This window comes from Pecten maximus, unplaced genomic scaffold, assembly GCF_902652985.1.
Source record: "Pecten maximus unplaced genomic scaffold, xPecMax1.1, whole genome shotgun sequence".
Taxonomy (NCBI): domain Eukaryota; kingdom Metazoa; phylum Mollusca; class Bivalvia; order Pectinida; family Pectinidae; genus Pecten; species Pecten maximus.
This window is the reverse complement of record NW_022979540.1, coordinates 119702-140639: the sequence shown is the minus strand read 5'-3', so window position 1 is coordinate 140639 and position 20938 is coordinate 119702. Positions and strand designations below refer to the sequence as shown.

Genomic DNA, 20938 nt, shown 5'->3' with positions numbered 1-20938 from the left:
ACACACGACTTTGGCTTCAGACTCGGACTAGACGGGTGGCAATACGGTCCCTGTATTTTCAATCGGCTGGTCACGTCTCCAGACGACAGTGGCTTAGGGGCAATCGTGGGAGAACCAAACTACTGCTTTGGAGAACCAAACTGTTTCACTCTCTTGCGAGTATACTATTTGATGTAACCCTGACACTTTTGACACAGGAAACCCGTGCCAACAAAAGTGTCCCCTTGTTGGGCTCCGAGGTGGGTGGGGACAAAAGTAGTGAACATTATTTCTAAATACATATGGGTACAAACAATCAAAATGACACAAAACGCAAAGGCGAGTCATCAAGCACAACAGACACAAAGCAAACAAAAACAATACTTAACCAAACCCCTCAAACAAAAACAATACCAAACCAAATCCAAACTGCAACCAAAACTACATCTGGAACGGGAGCCTCTCCGTTGTTCCCTCATTTCCTGACCATGTCCTCCAGAGATAAGGGTAAGAAAACCTCCGAGTTATCGCCTATCCTGTTGAGGAAGGGAATTCAGGGAATAGCGGGCGAGGTAAAATCCGTCAAGCCAATGAGATCTGGTGTTCTCCTCGTTGAGGTTTACCGCCGTCAACAGGCGGTGAATCTCATGGGTACTTCCAGTTTTGCCGGTCTCAATGTCGAAGTGAAGCCTCACGCTTCACTGAATTCTTCAAAGGGATAAATCAGGTGCCCCGCATTGAAGAACGACTCCGAGGCCGACATACTGGAGTACTTCCAACATGTTGAGAACATCCATGTTTCGGAGGTTAGGCGGATCCGTTCCAGACGCAATGGCCAAACAATAAACACAAACACATTCATTCTCACGTTCGGAGGGCCACAGCTACCTCAGACGGTAACTATAGGTTACCAGAGGTACGGTGTCTCCGCCTACATCCCCAACCCTCTGCGGTGCCGGAACTGTCAAAAGTACGGACATCACGAGGACAGATGTGGACGGAACACTGTCTGCGAACACTGCGGACGTGAAGGCCACACAGACAACGACCAATGCAACATTGTTGGCAAGCGTTGCATAAACTGCCAGGGTAACCATGCGGCCTCATCTCGAGACTGTCCTGCCTGGAAGAAGGAAAGGGAAGTCCTCCGGGTGAAATATACCGAGAATATTTCCTTTCCTGAAGCCAGGAGGATTGTCGAGAGCAAGGACAGCACAAACCCAACGTTTGCCACAATTGTTAAAAAGTCGTCAGCAGGTACCGTCTCGGTGAAGGATGCTACTATCCAAGCATTTGAGGACCAGTCTGCCTGAGGTCCAGATGCTCCCGAGATGGCAAACCTACCTAAATACAAACAATTAATTAATTGGGAGAGCCTCTCGCTGGAGTGCCACCCCCAAACCTCCAGAGCCTTCAAAACCCATTAAACACACACCACCACCAATCGAACCATCACCATCGACTACAAAAACCAACACAAACGAACGTAAATCTAAGGTAGGTGCCGACCACCATAGACGACGAACTCTGTCACATCCGTCGGTCGACACCTCCCGAATTACCAAACGACCTGCCACTACACCCCCTCAAGACCAAAGAACACCAAAATCTAGGGTTCGGATCAATAGGCATCCCTCCCTAAACAACAAACCGGCCAAGGGTCCAGATGACCCTATCCTTGGCTACAACAGGTATGGCGTTCTTATGGACGACAGTGAACAGCATATCACCAACGTTGCTGTTACTAGACAGCCTACACCAGGCAGCCCTGTCAGTCCGAAGAACGACCAGCATGAACCAGGATAATGGCCAACAATAACAACAGGATCATACAATGGAATATACGCGGACTACGAGCAAATATATAAGAGTTTCAAAATATATCGAAAGAGTTTAGACCTGCCTTATTTTGCCTACAGGAGGTCATGTTAAAAAACCCAATTACCCTTAGAAATTTCTCGCTGTATAATAGCACCACAGCTATAGGAATCAAAGCAGCAGGAGGCGCAGCTGTAGTTGTCAATAAAAATATTCCTCACAGAATGATCACGTTAAACACAAATTTACAGTAGCATCTTCTGCGGACAATCCTGACCACCACGACTTAGACGGTACGTTTCAAATAAATTTTCCATGTGGTAATTTGAAGAAATACATATTCTTTACAAAGAATATTTGCAGTTCATGGGCAAATTATAGTTCTGCCCTGCAGGTAGGGCGTAAGAATTGTACCTGCTGCCCCTTTTATCAAGTCTTCACACCCAAAGACAACAGGTTCGGATATCCTGTTGCTTTAGCATCCTCCCAATGCTTTAAACAAGGATTTGCAGGCTTGCAAAATATGTAACAGGAGAAAGATAGTAGCCAGACCAGGGTTCAAACTCGAGACCCTGCAAACTCTAGACGTACAGTACTACACTCGACCACTGAGCTATGTACCTGGTCATTGATCGATGATTTATTCATTTTCATGAAATAATCCCAAATTGGCTGAGAGGATGATAAAATGTATTTCCATCAATGCCTCCACATACGGATCGAACATGCAAACTCTGGATAACTACTCTTCTGCTCAACCAACACACATATACTCAATATCAAAATAAATGTGGTTATGTATTGGTTATTGAAGATCAGAGAAATGTCAACAACAAATTTAAAAAGAATAGCATGGTTTTTTTCAGTCAGTTCTGAATGATGGCCTGTGTAAGCACGGTATGAAGATGTAAAATTAAGTTCATTTTACACAATTACCAGCTTTGATTGTCTAAATTAAGTTCATCTGTGTAAAGTTGTTGTTTTTTTTTGGTTTTTTTTTGTGGGGATTTGTTTTGTTTTTGTTTGATAAATCTTTGCAACAACTGTTTAAGTCATGTAAATATATAAAAGAATATGATTCTTCATCTTGACAACTTGACTACAGTGAGAATTTAGCTTTCAAAATACATTGCGCTCCACACCATATTGTTTGTTGACATGTTTCTGTGACATTTTCACAATTAATTAATTTCTTCATTAGAATACTACTGTGTTATATATTTCTTGAATCCACTCGAACATACAAATATTTCTTTCATTTCCCAAATCTGTAATTGAAATAATTGTATAATATACATGTATGTGTTTGCAGTAATAAGAAAATATTTTTTTTAAACATTCATATTAACATCTTTGCTGTATCAATCCAAAAATACTTGTTGACATATACTGGATTACTTTTGTTCTGATTTCAATACACAGAATGTCAGATTTTATTAATCAATAGATCTGGCAACCTCACCTTCTAACAGTTCAAAGACCTTTGGTGAGACTAATTGATGAGTATTCAGAGTTTCCTCTTGCCCTACCACCGGAAGTTAGACACTGACAAGCTCTCATACAGTTGTTGACTTTGGTTTAGGAACACATTCTCTAATGACATATGATCATAATGCTAAATTAAGGGTTGGATTTTCACTAACTTGAAGAGTTGTGTCCCTTTGTTTTCTTTCATATACATGTACATCTTATTCTAGCAGATTGCCATTCTGATTTTGTTTCCAATTGTTCATCATTATATACATCTGATGATATTTGAAAGTGGGCGTAAAATGGAATAGGTTATTTTATTGAGTCACAAGAAATCTGGAAGTTACAAAAGAGGTGTAAGAAACTTTACAAATCCATTTTAGTTTTCATGTAGGTAAGATTTCAACATTTTATTGTTATGGTTGTTTTACTTTCCATTGTTTGGGGCAGAGGACATATTCATATAAATCAGATATATAACTCCTATATAACAAAGTTTACACTTGGTTATTTGTATACTTCAAATTAATTTCTTTCTATTGATAATATCTCTGTTGTTATAGTCTCTCACATAAGTCTTTACATTTCCTTCTATTAAATATCTTCAAAAGTTTCTTCTCATTTCTTTCCAGTACTAGTATCCTTTTGGTTAACAAATTGTCATATTTAGTGGATTTTGAGAATTGGTTGATTTGCAAAATTTGCTTTTTGTTTGGCAATAGATGTACATCAATATTTTCATGTCTCTATAACATATATATAGAATCTTTGGTTTGGTTAAAACTTCCTATAATGTTGTTGGGCATTTTAAAATGATGGATCTGTCAGATCAGCACATATTCAGCACAGTAGTCCAAAATAACATCGCTGTTCAATTGTTTTTCTTCTGTATAGCTAGCTTGATGATCTTTTCAAACTTGGTCTTGCATTCTGTAGTGATGGTCCCAAATCTTGAATGCTACAAGGTTTGTTTTGATAAATGACCTTTACCTTCATTAAAGACCACTGGAGCTAGACGTGCAAAAACCTTGAAAAACTTCAACTGAATAACCTTGAGGCCAAGATACTTGGGCCTGTACTATGCTGGTGAAGTGATACAAAATTTGTTTAAAAACGAGCAACAGTGATGTACATTCAAGGTCACAGCAGCCAAACATGTTTAAATGTTTAAACCTTTTTTTTTATCAATATCAGAAAGAGGTCCAGAGAAGAAGATGACTAATGCAGGCCCATATGGCCTCTTGTTTGGTTGCTGCACAATGCCTTAAGTACTCTTTCAGACCCGGATGTCAAAGGTCAATGTCACTATTTCTGTCAAATGAAAACCAGTTGGTTGGAATACTACATGTACATGTGTTTGAAAGACAAATGTTAAGGATAATGTAACTATAGATAGAACAATACTGCACATATCAATCAAAGACCACGCTTTTCCTAGGTGAAAAACTATTAGAACCCAATGTAACTGGTCTTTTTTATATATATATATTCATTAGGTGGATGGATACGGCAATATTTTAAATACTTTAATATATAAATACTTATTACCGGTTAGCTTGTAATAATAATAATAAACATAACAGAAACAATAGGTCTTTTTACCACTTAGGTGAAAAGCCCTAATAAGAAACATAACAGAAACAATAGGTCTTTTCACCACTTGGGTGAAAAGCCCTAATAAGAGGCCATGGGCCTTAAACATCCTTTGAGTTTTGACTTATTTTGGCAGATTGGATTCCCATGACTTTGACCATGAGACCTTGAATGATGGACAAGGTCATTGATTTGAACAGTCTTAATAGCATGCTACAGTTCCAATATCAGGTCTCTGGACCCTCTTGCTTAATGAGGAAAAATTGTTTAAAGGCCTAGCATGCTTTAGTTCCAATATCACTAGGCCTTGTGGTTATTAGGAAGTATCATGAAAATGTAACTTTTTTTTATAAACGGACAAATGACAACAAACAAAAGGCAATTAGAATAGGTCATTTGAGACTTTCTCATATGAAAGTGATTTTGTTGAAATGTACCTCTGGAGCTGCTACTGGTCCTGGTGCTGGTTGCTCTCCTCCTTGGACAATGGCATTACTGTCGTCATTTGATGGCTGTAGATATATAACTAAGTCTTATAATGTGCTCAATAAAGACAAAGGACATATATAGAGTCAAATTTTGTTTGTACAGAATTTCTTCAATATCATTTGGTTATATTTCAATATAATTTTATGATTTAAATGATTAAGGAATCACCATCTCCATTCAACAGATATCATTTCAGTCACTTCATGACCCTTGCCTAATTCACAATGTTTTTATATTTTGAATGTAAATGTTGCCTTCATTAAAACCACAAAGGTGCTTGATTTCTAAATAATCAGCAATGCATAACAAACATTCACACATAAAAAAATCATTGGATTTAAATAAAAACAATTGACGAAAATGTGCCAAAGATATTGACCAATCTGGTAAGAAGCAGTTCTTTTGACAAAACATATCAATTGAATTCAGAAGAGGGCATAATTTCTAATTTTAATCTTTGTTAAAATGTTCCTCTCTGTCTGCATCAAGGAATTAATAAATACTATTATGAAATGCCACATATTGTCAAGTTCTCAAAACTAATTAATCAATCAATGTTTAAAAGTATCAAGATTTGCCTTCCATATATGTTATATTTAGTGCTGTATACTGTTGTAGATATGTCTTCTCTATATATTCATAACTTAGCAGGAAATACAGTTATAGTTGAAAGTTTAAAGATACACAATATTTGAAATTTAATACAAAATCTTCATAAAAACCTAACTGATTTTGATAGCTACGTCAAAAATTCATCAGCAATAACAAAATACTGACTAGAATTGGACTAAAAATAAATAAAATGTACATGTAACTTCAAAATTATTATAAGTGAAATCCCACTTTCTGATGAAAATTATTAAAATAAAAGAAAATGAGCTTACAACTCTTAAATTCCTCCTGGGAATGAGAAACAACTTTCCCTGGCCTATCAAGTTTCTTAACTCTACTGCAGTCGTAGGATGTAGGATTTTTAGGCGACGATATTGTCTTCAAGATCCTCTAAGCTCCCCGCTTCTATTGCAGTCTTCACTGGATATCGGTCCTGGTTACTCAACTGGACGCTGGGGTATCCTGAAAGTATTTTTTTATTGTTTTATCCAAAATTTTGTATTCACATGAAAAACATTATATGAAGCTGACAATTTTCCCTTTTAAACAAAGTAACCGTAAATCACCAACAGTTGGCAATATTCTACAATGATATATGATTTACTTGATGATTTATAATCTTCTGATTTGTATTAAATAAAATCACTTTTCTTTTACTTATATTTCCTAATAGTAAGTGTCCAGGTTTACCATACCTAAAAGTACCATTTTTTAACAAGAGGTCAATGTGCCTAATGATCACCTGAGTTTTGAAACATTCAAGTGAATTTAAATGACCATTGTTGTCCATGCCCATCTGCCCAGGTGGTCATGCAGTCAGGACACAAATGAGCATACCATCAATCTGTCATCCCATGCTGATAATTTTAACAAAGTCAGAATGAATTTCAATAGAAATCAAACAAAAGCTAGTCAAAAATGTGATTTCCCTATATAAACTATAGTAAACACTAAAACAGTTGTCCAGAGGGCCAAGGCCCTGCAGGTAGGGCGTAAGAATTGTACCTGCTGCCCCCATTGCATGATCGTAAGAGGCGACTAAACTTGGGATCTTATCTTTTCTCTTCTCTCTTAACAACTTTCTTCTTCCTAATGTCTCCCTTGACAATGCCTCACTTTTGGCCTTTAGTTGAGCGTTCGCCCCTGTGAGGAAGGCTTTGGGTTCTGTCCCCTGGCCGAGACATACCAGAGTCTTTAAAAATGGTAGTTGCTGCTCCTGCTTAGCGCTCAGCAAATTAGGAGTGGGACGACTGGTTCGCCCGTTGTCAGTATAATGTGACCGGGTGGGGTGTGCTGCTGGGTGTCTTCGGCAGTATGCTTCAGTGAGGTAGCACTCTAAATCGGCAAAAGATCTGGCCTATCACAAGGAGACTTAACATAAACATACCGCAGCCTCCCAAAACACACAACGTCCTTAAATGACCTTAGCTGTTAATAGGACGTTAAACAAAATAAACCAAACCAAACCAGAGGGCCAACTCATAACCCCCGCCCCTCCACCGACCCTCTGGTGTAGATTTTCCAACAAAAACCTGCTTTAGTGAACTGGCTACCATGTCAACCCAAAATTTGGGGGGGGGGGGGGAGGGAAACCTGCATCCATATGTACACATTATGATTCCCTAACACATTCCTGCATATTTCAAATGAAGTCGGTTGATAGCTATATAGGTGTTGTCTGAGTTGTCCTGACAAAAGTTTCGACAAGAATATACAAAACGTAGGTATCGAAACCTGGTAACCATGGCAACCAAAAATTCTGTAGAGAAACATCATGCATGTACATTTACACATGGTTCCTATCACTCCTGTGTAGTTTGACTTGAAGCAGTTCACGGGTTTATGAGGAGTTGACTGGACAAATTTTTCACTCACCTAAAAAATGAAGTATAGTGAACTGGTTACCATGGTAACAACAAAATTACAACATGATATAGATTACTCACATCCACAATGTCTAAGGGTTACTTGCAATAATGTGTATCATTGAAATTTCCTCAGTAGTTAAGGAGGAGTAGCCGGTACATCGTTGTGTCTACAGACGGACAGACGGACAATCTGATTCCAGTATACCTCCCCCCCCTTCCCCCCCCCCCCCCCCCCCCCCAAACTTCATTGCAGGGGGTATAATTACAATTCACAATTTTGGTAAAGCACCTTTAAGACTCTTCCATATATGGAGAGTATTTGATTTTACCTTAATTATTTGGGGTTTTGAGAAGTTTTCAAAATTTCAGTTAATAGTCAGGGCTAACATGTGCACACCATCAAACTGTCAACCCATGCTAATAGTATCAAAAAGTTATAATGAACAGAAATAAAACAAAAGATAGTCAAAAAATTAGATTTCTTTATATAAACTATAGTAAAAATGACTCCCTCCCCAGGGGGAATCATGAGACCCCAAGGGTCATGAAATTCACAATTTTGGTAAAGGACCTTTTCAAAGACATTTTTATCTTGAAGAGTACTGCCCTATTTGATTCTTACATTAATTGCTAGTTGCGAAGAAGATTTTGAAATTTTTGGTAAATTTTAGTACTCGGGGGCCCTAGCTGGGGCGCTGGTACCATATAATTCACAAGTTTGGTTGACCTTTGGCCATTGAAGCTTCTTGCCAAATATCATTGAATTAATGAAATTTAACAATTCAATCAATAATGTAGAGAATTCATGCCAACAAATACTAAAGGAATAAGGGAAATTTTGTCATAAGTACTTTTTATTTGTTTCTATTTTAGCAGACGTTCATATAACATTCCAAGAACATATTGTTTTGTAGTGAAACATCATATCGATTTGTCATTGGTGATATGAGGTATTTCTAAGGATATAAGTGATGTCATATGATCTTATTTGAACCGATGAGTGAGAGTGTTACATACCAATCATATAATAAAAGTTTATAATCATTTCAGGTATCACAGTTCAGTATTATGTCAATTTATCCAAAAGTGAATTTGTTTTGCAACCGCAAAATGCTTACCAAATCCACAACGCTGAAGTCTGTTTTTCTCTGCCGCTCTCGGAATAAAGTCATCGTTAGACTTTGCCATCAGGAAAATAAGGCATTTCCATGTGTTGTTTGGTTTTCGTCCACGATTTTCTAGAAAATAACAAACAATAAATTATTTTCTTTTGTAAGCTCATTTTATTTCAGTTAAGGTTGACATGACAGTTATTTCATACATACAGGACAACATAATACATATATTTGACGTGGGCTTTCCTAAAACTGACCATAGACATTGGCTACGTAGAGATGATTATTGACCGCAAATGTTTTTGTCTGGATATATGTTTTATCATATCTGTCTGAAATATAAAAAGCAATGCTGACTAAATTGTCCCTTTAAAGGAACAAATGGTTGGTGAGGTATAATAGTAGTGTCGTTTACTATCTAAGTTGCCAAGCAGACCCACTTCCGTCACAAAAGTTGAGTGATGTTGTAAAACGACACGGAAAAATTGTTTAAAACAAACAAATCATTGGTACACAAACGGTTTCTCAATACTAATAATTACATATCTAATTAGCACAATGCCTTTGATTTAACCGTTTTGATAAAATCATAATATGAAGCTACCAGTCGGTGGGGGAGCGCCCCGTGATTATATATTGATGTTTAGATTTTACTGCGCCCTGGTGTACGAATAGTTTGAAAAAATGCATCAATGGTTTTTTGGGACATAATTCTGAAACACTAACATTGTTGTTGTGAAATAAAATATACTTAAATAACCAAATAGGAAAAGAAGAAAATACAATATTAAACCACTAAATTTGAAAACCATAAAACTATCAAGCAGAAACTGAAAAAATGACATATTAAATAAAAGTTTTTGGTCACAAAATAGAAATACCCGACTAATATCTAAAAATGTCCAACACAATTTTACTTAGTTTATAACATCAGTCTGCAGCAATAGTAAAGTATAGGAATATAAAATAAAGAAACACAAACTATCTAACATTGAATAAAAGAAATTAAATATCAACACTTATCATCATGAAAAAAATAAAGAAATGAAAAAGTAAAAGACAAAGGAACAATAATCAAAATAATAAGTTAAATGGTTAAACAAACAAGAATGTTCAACACTAGAACGCTAAGCGACCAACGGCAGAGATATTTTGAATTCCCCCGCACGTGAAAGTATATCGAAGTGCGGGGGAATTCAAAATATCTCTGCCGTTGGTCGCATAGCGTTCTAGTGTTGAACATGATACAGTCACGCTAGTATCCGCCTTCGGCCCACGTTTCCTGAAGGGTTCATTGTTATTTCTCCAGTTACGAAAACATTATTCTTATTGTATTTTATTGTATTTCCAGTACTTCTTATATACTGAAACGAAAAAGAAACGCAACATGGAAAATTGTGATTAATTTTGTATTAAATATACATATCTGTATAAAAATCGCGGAAATAAACATGCACCCTGCCTAACACCCATACCAATCTTCAAAATCACCCAAGTGTGACTAGAGACCTATGCACTTCCGGCGCGGTAAAAACATCAAAAACCGTGCCTGTACAAACATATGCGTTCTTTTTTCATTCAAACCAGTATCAATTCATCACTAACATTGAGCCACATCATCGCCAATACTTTTGCAAACAATAATTCCTTTTACAATTATGCCACGGTTATCAAAGGTTGATAGAGGACGTGCTATAGCGATGCTTCTGGCAGGGAACACGCAACTTCACGTCGCTCGACAATTCAGAGTTCACAAATCGACTATTAGTCGATTAGTTTCACGTCTTAACGCAACAGGAAGAGTCGATGACCAGCCGAGATCAGGACGTCCACGCGTAACGTCGCGACGTCAAGACCGGGTTCTATGGTTGGCACACCTGCGTAACAGGAGATTAACGGCCGCTGAAACGGCAAGGAATACGATTGGTAATCATAACCGTCGAATTCATCCCAAAAACAGTGATCAACAGACTGCGTGAGGCTAATTTGCGTGCAAGGCGACAGTACGTTGGTTTACCACTAACACCGCAACGTCGAGCACGTCGTATGCAATGGGCAACGGCACATATGCCCAGACGTTTTCCTATGAGACGTTGGAGGTCTATGCTCTTCACCGATGAATCTCGATTCACGTTATTTCGAGCAGATGGCCGTCAACGTGTGTACCGGCGTCGAGGCGAACGTTTTGCTGACGCCTGTGTTTTGGAACACGACCGATTTGGGGGTGGATCAGTTATGGTTTGGGCGGGAATCTCCCATGGTTTGAAGACGCCTTTGGTGATAGTCAATGGGAATTTTACGGCCGTACGCTATCGGGATGAGATCCTTAGGCCCCATGTTGTGCCGTTTGTTAGGCAGCATCATCTAACCTTTCAGCAAGATAACGCGAGACCACACGTTGCAAGAGTCTGTAGAGACTTTCTTGCGACACAGAACATTGTTCCTATAGATTGGCCTCCATATAGCCCCGACCTGTCCCCAATCGAGCATTTGTGGGATGAATTAGACAGAAGAATTCGAAATCGCCGTAACCCCCCAAATACCCTCCCTCAGTTAGCAAATGCACTCGTCCAAGAATGGAATAACATTCCAATACGGAAAGTCAATGCCCTGATGAACTCAATGCAACAAAGAATTAGAGATGTGATAACTGTTCGAGGAGGACACACACGATATTAGGGCACGGTTTCAAAACTGCTGCCATTTCAACTTGGATTCACGTAGGGTACTACCAATCATGACCTTCTAGCAAAGTGACCTGTTCTTAAAAATCTCTAAACATTTAAAGGATGTTACATCAATATTCAATATTAACTATTACATATGAAATTTAAACATAATGCTCACAAGTATTATTTTATTAAACCTACAATTTGAAGTTGCGTTTCTTTTTCGTTTCAGTATATATATTATGTGATTGTATTTGTATTTTTTGTGTTTTGATAAAGGGGTGGATTGCCTCGAAAATTTAACAAGCCTCATTGGCCACACTGTTTGAATTACTTCTTTGCCCCATATATACATATATATACTTTAATAGCATATTAGAATACACTAGTAACTCAAAAGACAGTGCCTGTCATGTTTACAGAAGACGGGGAAAACCCTAACATTGGGAATCCTACCTTTTAACAATTGTAGTCCAATGCTATTCTATTTAAAGAAGCTGCGTTTAAGTTTCAGATAATTTAAATCTCAAGACCTCACACCTACTTCTCATACATAGAAAGTACCTATTTCTTATATTAATTACTCAAGGAAATACCTACCAACCTCAGAAACGCATTTTCTTTTAGGAATGTAGAATAAATTCCTTATTACACAAGTAATTCATATTTTTCAGATCATTAATTAAATGTTTTGCCACTTAAAGTAGACCGACCCATCGGTGACGTCACAAACATGAGTCTGGTGATCTGGGTCCAGCGATCCGAGCCCTTGATTATATCCACGAATAGTTACATCTGGTTTAATTTTCAAGATAAATGTTTAGGCCTACAATAGGATGCGGTCAAGGGGATCAGTTTTGTAAAACTAAGACTAGGTAAGGTTGATGCTTTCAATGAAGTGAGAACAAAAAGATGGTTCATTGAAAACAAGGACAGCGCCGATGTATCATTATATGCCTATGTGTGACGACCATATACATATGTAGTAACAGTCTTGGCGGAGACAATTTATATCAAGTCAGGAAGATTTTTTCCCCTTAGAATTTCTTGTATTTTTGTATTTATATAAAAAAAAATTGGGGCGGGGCCAGAAAGTGGGGGCAGGCAGGGATCAGAATGAAGGGATTGACTCAAAATAGCCTACATGAAAATCTTGCTGTTTCTATGCAAACATAAATACTGTGAAAATATAACTTAAATAATAATTATTCCGAAATCCATCTACTTAAAAAAAAAAAAATCCAACAAATGAAAATTTCACTGTAATTGAGAAGAATACTTGAACCAACCAAGGCTAGCCTATATATGACATTTTATTGTTCACCAATAAAATAATTTATTAAAGCAAAGTACATTTAATTTCTCTAAAAATTATTTCCGGAATTTTTGTAACGGTATTTTCCGGATTCTATAACTCCGGTTGAGTGGCATATTAGTCACTTCTGTCATGGCGACTTACTAAATGAGCGACATCAACGAGATCGGCAAATTCAATCCAAGTAATCGGTATTGTATACAGCGTGGTAAGGTAGTATCATTTCAATTTGTAATAGCTGATTAGCCAATATATCATTCTAGATATGTATTTTGGTTCAAAGTTAAAGGATGTGGTCGAAACGAGTAAGAACATGTGTGCATATTCGGAATGGCATTTAAATGTCGTGGGTTGATGTTATGACTAATACACCACGGTTTAAAATGTGTCCTATACGGGGTCACGCCAAATTTCCAATATGCGAAAAGTGGTTTAGGCCTATTGATTATGTCATAGGCTACATGTAGGTTTCAGCACATCGGTTTTAGATTTAATCTGGAATATTGAAATAATCTCTCAAGCTTATTTAGAAGGGAAACATTTACAACGCACTTGTACATGTGTTGTACTGTTATATGAAATTAAACTAAATAAACAAAACTGTAACTTATTCATGGTCATAATTATAACAAAAATACTAATACTGTTTCAATTTCCTGATGTTTGCTAGAAAGGTTCGGTTAGCCAAGTAGAGCACGTGCCGTAAACAATAAAAAAAAAAAAAAAAAAAACAACATCAAAACAGAATGCTCAAGTTCGAATTCATGCAGAAATCAAACACGCCAGATAAACTGATTCATCTTCTGGTCATTTAAGGGATTGTTATATTCTCTATACATATGTAGATACTAATATGTGTCAAGTAGTAATAACGACAGTACAGACAAGTAAATTGTCGAATTTTCGAGGCAATCTGCCCCTCTATCAAGACAAGTAAATTACATACGATCACATATAGACACAGAACATACTATATGCTTTATATTAGATACTAATATGGATATTATTAAATTTTAACGAGGATTTAGATTCCAGTTACCTATAACATGCCTAAGGAGCGTGGACGAAGGGCCTCGAGAGGCAATACAAGGTTGAGGAGAAGGTCAAGGCCACCTACCAGGGACGCTTTGCCTCGGGAACCGGAGGAGGTCCAACAGGAACCGGAAGACATCCAACAGGAACCAGAAGAGGTCCCAGAGGAGGACCACCAGGGGCTAGAACAGGATTCAGCTAACTTTGGTATGAACCAATTATTAGATATCCCTCCACCCCCAATGGTCCCCAGTGTCAGTGATCAGTTAGGGGATCATGTACATGCTTCTGTTAAGGAAAAAATTTGAAAAAATGAATATTTGGACCTAGGGGTATTATTAGATTTAGACCCTGAGCTAGGTATGAGACAAAATTTAGTCTTCATTAATGGATCATTACAATTGAGGGTAGCCCAGGCAAAATCCAAAGTCAATAATATTGAAAAATGGACCAATGCATTTTTGATATACACTAGTATCTATTTGGTTAAATGGCCAGAAAGGGCCCAGGAGTTGATTAAGTATATGAGCACCGTGCGATTTGCTGCCAAAAACTTCAATGGCTTTGGGTGGAAAAATTATGATGTACAATTCAGACTACGCCAGGTTCGTAACCCACCAAGAACTTGGTCCAGCATTGATCATGAGTCGTGGCAAATGTTTGTGTCGGCCGCCTCTAGCACGGCTAGGTATACTAGTAATACATCCAGTCCCGCACCTTCAAGCAAATGCTATGCTTTCAATTACGAGGGTATTTGTCATCGTACACCATGCTCTTACTCTCACACGTGCATACGTTGCTCTGGGAATCACGCAGCAGTTAGATGTTGGGCTAGTAATAAGGCAGGTCCATCCCAGAACTTCCGTCCCCGTCAGAGCCATAATCCTCAGATATTACGGGGCACCAACCAGAATAATTTTCGCTTTCGTTCCCCCGGCAGTTACCAAATGCGGCCCAGAACATTCAACCAGCAAAATATGGGAGTTAGGCAATTCCCCAATTAGGGTGTCCAATCTGGTACAGGCACTTCACAATTTTCCAGACCAAGCTATAGCTGATGAATTAGCAGCAGGTTTTCATAATGGTTTCCGCTTGAATTATCTAGGCCCCAGACAGCATATCGAAACTCAAAATATCAAGTCTGCTTTGGACAGTCCAGTTCAACTAGTACAAAAACTTGAGGAGGAAATAGAGTTAGGTAGAGTTGCGGGCCCTTACCCTAAGCTCCCCATTAGCAACCTTAGAATATCACCTTTGGGGCTAGTTCCTAAAAAAAAAAAAAAAAAAAAAGTGGTGACATGCGAATGATTACTCACTTGTCATACCCAGCAGGAAACAGTGTCAATGACTTTATAGATCAATCTAAAATATCAGTTAAATACACTTCATTTGATAAGGCTTTGGAAATGGTGCAAAAACTAGGAAAAGGGGCTTTACTGGGTAAAAAAAATATAAAATCGGCATTTCGGTTACTCCCTATTCATCCTGGTGACTATTGTTTGTTAGGATACAAAGTTAGTGGGAATTATTACATAGACAAGTGTTTGCCATTTGGTTGTAGCATATCCTGTGCACTTTTCGAAAAGTTTTCTTCTTTCCTAGAGTGGCATGTTCGTCAACAAGCTAAAACGTCAAATATTGAACATTATTTGGATAATTTTCTCCTGGGGTCGGTTGGTAATTCAGCTGAATGTGCTTGTTTAATGGATACTTTCGATAAGGTTTGTGCAAATTTGGGTGTCTTTATATCTGATGATAAAACTGAAGGTCCTACAACATGTCTAGTGTTTCTAGGTTTGGAAATAGACACAGTGGAAATGGTGGTTAGGGTTCCTTTAAAGAAAGTAGAAGAGCTGTGTTCCTTAATTACTCAAGTGCTTGGTAAGTCAAAAATTAAGTTGGCAGACCTACAGTCCTTTGCAGGTAAAGTTGCAATTTTTGCCAGGGCTATACCTAGTGCTCGTGCTTTCTGTAGACGGATATACGAATCCATGTCGGGTGTCAAAAAGGCGTACCATTACATTCGTCTTGGTGCAAACTTGAAGGAAGATCTTAGGACATTACACAAGTTTTTCCATTCTTTTAATGGTGTTTGTTATTTCCCAGATAGGGAATGGTTGTCAAACGTGAGTTGTGAGCTGTACACAGACAGTTCAGGCAACAGTGCATTAGGTTGTGGGGCACTCTTTCAGAAACAATGGTTGGTAGTGAAGTGGTCAGAATTTGACTTCTCGGCTGAGGTTGTTAGGGATATTACTTATCTTGAACTGATTCCAATATTTCTTGCTCTTCTTGTGTGGGGCCAGGAACTTCAGAACAAGAAAGTTATTTTTCATTGTGATAACATGGCCCTGGTGTAGATTTTAAACAAAAAATCTTCTCGATCTTGCAGAGTTATGTCCCTTATCAGACCCTTGCTATTAGAGTGTATGTACTATAATGTCCAGTTCAAAGCAATGCACGTACCAGGGGTTAGTAACACATGAAAAAATCATGCTTAGAATACGTTTTTCCAAGACTGATCAATCTGGCAACTCTGTGCAACTAGTTATAAGCAAGGCAAAAAACATAGCAGTATGCCCACTGCGTGCATTACAGGCTTATTTACAGGTTCGTCCCAAACTTGGAGGTCTTTTGTTTTGTCATTTGGATGCTGCACCATTAACACGATATCAATTTAGCTCTGTTTTCCGTAAGGCACTGGCTTTCAACAATGTTGATACAAACCACTACAAAACACACTCATTCAGGATAGGTGGTGCGTCACGTTGTGCTCAATTAGGAATGGATTCAGAGACTATAATGCAGGCTGGTAGATGGCGATCATCATGTTTCACTAGGTATGTAAGAACAAAAAGTATTGTGATGCCACAGTTGGCTTAAGTGTTGCACGGGTTATTCCATTCAGGGCACATAGCGGCATAAATGACAGCATATTTCAAGGGCAAATAACTCGTTAATAATCGCTATACACCATGTATTAGTTTACTGTAATTAATTACTGGCTAGCTTCTCTTGTATCAGGAATTATATAGTTGATAATATGGTCTCTTTACCCTGTTAATCTTTTGTTCGATAGGTTTTGATAACAGATTTGTATATGGCTGCAATGTGAGGATAGTAGGATCTTCATAATACGCAGAGCGGAGGAGCATGCCCTAAATAGGCCTGGGGGTACCATGTTAGCTATGGAACGAATTGGGATGAACATAGAGTGGGTAGGCATTGGCGGTTTAAAACTAGACCGTCTTATACAGGTAATAGTTGAAAATGTGCACTTGAAAGGTCAACCTGATATGCTAATCATTCACTGTGGGGGCAATAGCATTGGGCAAGGCAGTTCTGTATTGGAGCTGTGCTCCTTTGTTAAGGATATTCTAGTGGATCTGGCTAAATTTCTGCCCCATACAATATTGATTTGGTCTCAGATATTACCAAGATTTCATTGGGGGGAAGAAGCTGACATTTCTGCATCAAATCAAGTGAGAATACGGATGAACAGGGAGGCTGCTAGTTTTCTGTTACATAGGCTGGGGGTGGATATATTAAGTACCCAGACCTGAAACTGGACAACGATTTGTATCTTGAAGATGGTGTTCACCTAAGTGAAGTTGGCAATGAATTATTCTTAAATACAATACAAGGTGCATTAGAACAGTTCTATTCCTGGGGGGGGGGGGGCATATCCCTAAACAACTTTCAATACAGGCATGGCTTTTGACGTGGACCTGCCACCCCCCTTTTTGGTGTGGCGGTGGTCACTGTAGCAGTTAAAGGTTAACCGCTACAGTTCCCTTTGGCGGAACCACGTCAAATCTGGATTATTTGACACTATCGATAGTGTCTTTTTGCAGTTATCACAGCTATTGATTTCTACTGGCACTTAGTGATGGTGCATAGTACTGGAACATTATCAATTTGTGTTTAAGAAATTACTATTTGCTTAGTGGCACTTATCCATAGTGCAATTAATTATTTGCTGGTTGGCACTTATCGATAGTGCAATCAACTATTGGCTTGTCGGCACTTATCGATAGTGCAGTTTATTATTTGCTGGTTGGCACTTATCGATAGTGCAGTTTATTTTTTGCTGGTTGGCACTTGTCGATAGTGCAGTTTATTATTTGCTGGTTGGCACTTATCGATAGTGCATTTAATTGATTGAAAAATTAATAGGCATTTATAGATAATGCTGTTTTCTTGATTATCAGACATATATTTGTGACAAATACATTTCAAGTAATTATCAATTTCTGATGAATTAATTAATAATAGTATGATCAATTAACAACTTTTCTGTTTCACTTAAGTCTCTGTATGATGGTTATCCTATACACCAATTTCAAATGTTGTATTGTTTGTATTATTAATGTTGTTGATTTTGCCAAGCACTCATCGATGAGGGCAAATCGAAAATAAAGCCATGACCTGAAATGTCCATTTGGTGTTCTAGTCTTTAATATTTACATGTACAGTGTGTATATAATCCAACTGAAGGGTAAAGTTGTCCAAACCAAACCATTTTACATTTTGTTTAAAACATAAAAATATACCTACATCTAAAAAGATCTATTAAACATTTGTGTTTTGAATGAAGGTAAAATGACTGGTTATTCCAGCATAACCCCCCCCCCCCCCCCCACCCCCCCACCCCCCCCCCCCCCCCCCCCCCCCACCCCCCCCACCCCCACCCCCACCCGCTCTTACTGTCATAAATAAACAATAGGTCAATCTGTTTGTTTCATGCAATGATTTTTGCAATTGATCTTCTTGTTGGACAAAAAGAAGGAGAATACATTTTGCTTCAAAAAATCAAAATACGAGTATGGAGCAGGAGTGAAAAGTATCAAAATGTTTTGTCATACGAATGAAATATATGTTATATTCTATTGCATTTGATAAACATGTACTTGTAAACAAACTTGACGGGGGGCGGGGGCGTTTTGAAAGGACTGGTCAATGCAATTAAATTATTTTTATGCTATCATCAGAGAATCTGTGTATTAATTGCTAACGTCAAGCGAGTGTTAAAAACAATCAAAATATTTTCTTAATATTTCAAAAATACAGCACATTTACCAATTTATTTATCATAGATTTAATTGGAAAATACAAAGGTTCGTTTTGATTGCTCAAAAACTTATATTTTCACTGCAATTCTTTATTTAGTAGTTTGATAAATTTCTATATTTCACTGGCAAAAATGCAATAAAGATATCTATTTCATAGTTCACTTGCAATAAGCGAGAGAGTAGAATAATTTCTTCTTGTGTATTAATGAATTTTGAATTTCTGTAAAAAATCTGAATAAAACACGCACAAAATAGTTGACAAAAATAAAAAAGCTCTGTTTGCAGTAAATGTGTACAAGAAGATGATATGTTTCTATGGGACCTCAAGTGATTTATTTACAAAATCAGAAAACAGTTATATAGATAACATTAAGTATAACATTTATGGCCCTATTAAACTATCATAAAATGTTTAAATATCACTTTCATTTATACTGAAATAAATATTTCTCATACTTCAGCTACAGCAGTTATGATTTTTTCATTTCTAAATATTTTATTGTCAACACAACAGGTATAAGAACAAGGTAGTTTTACATAGAACAGCATCAAGATTTTGTGTTGGCTAAAGAAATTGGACAACATGGCTCAGCTTATATTGGTCCTTTCCAGTTTAATGAGCACATGATTATTACAAAATTAGTATGTAATAGGAAAATATTAGAAGTTAATAATTGATATATATATATATATAAACAAAGAAAACACATTCTCACTCTCATACTTCTATGTATTCATGATGTATTTTCAATTGATAGAACTGTTATATCAATAAATGAGTACATAGACATAATTATTACATATGAATTTGAAAGCGTGTTTTAGATTAATCAGTTGGCATATCGATGGCACCATATACAGAATGTGAAGTTTAAGGCCCTGTCACACTATAGCGTTTTGTTGTTTGAAAAATTGGAGAAACGTCGGGGAACGTCTACGTTCTTCAAATTGAGTTTCTAGGTTAACGTTGTTATAACGTTCAGGAGAGCAGCAACAGCATACTGGTGTTTCTCTTGGTCTGTCATTCTTCTGAGGGCTTTTGACTCTGTGAAAGTTCCAACAGGGCTGGCGTGGCCTCTGCAAGCCCCTTATATATGGCAAGTGCCTGTCAAACGCTCCCGAACGCTACCAGTAGGTTACAGGCGCGTTACAAGGACGTTAGATGGACGTTACACTGACGTTGGAAAAATTCAGAACGCTGACATACGTTAAAAGAGCGTTACATGAGCGTTAATAACGTTCAGTGAACGCTGAGAAACGTTGGCGACACGCTGGATAGACGTTCGACGGACGTTACACAGGCGTTACCCAAGCGCTAGCCACGCGCTGGACACTCGATCCTGATGGACCGTCGTCCGCCTAGCGTCCAGGGAACGTCCTGACGTTCGAGTTACGTTCGAGTAACGCCCGCCAAATTTCGTGTAGCGTTCCTCTAACGCGTAAGTAGCGTTTTGATAGAACGTCGTGAATTTTTGTGCACACCCAAAAATATTTTTCACCCTCAGCGTTCGTCGGCGTCCCTCAACGTTCCTAAACGTTTGTCGACGCTCGTCTATCTTTCTTATAACTTGTTTCCAACGTTCTCGACGTTCCTCTGCGTTTCGCAACACGTTACTCGAACGCTGGTGAGAACGTCGTGGTGTGACAGGCCCTTAACATATCCTAGAAGGTTATAAACTAATATGATGTGATGTCAAATATTAAGTTAAGTGGACATTTGAAGAAGAAATGAATTGCATTTTCAATATTAGCACCACATGTACAAGAACCATCATCAATCAAAAGATCCATACATTTATCATAAAAGTTTTGGGTTTTTTTCTCATGATACTGGTGGACCTATTGGAGTTAAGCCAAAAAATTACTATCACTTTCAAAACAAAATGTTGAACAAGGAAATATCTAA

General features: G+C 37.8%; 1 protein-coding gene across 1 annotated transcript; it reads left to right on the top strand.

Annotated features, from left to right (window-relative positions):
* Window positions 1-467: 467 nt before the first annotated feature.
* Window positions 468-1292, top strand: LOC117318861. The gene is made up of 2 exons (XM_033873790.1): window positions 468-662; window positions 723-1292. Exons 1-2 carry the CDS (start codon window positions 468-470, stop codon window positions 1290-1292), a joined length of 765 nt encoding a protein of 254 aa, XP_033729681.1.
* Window positions 1293-20938: the final 19646 nt, after the last annotated feature.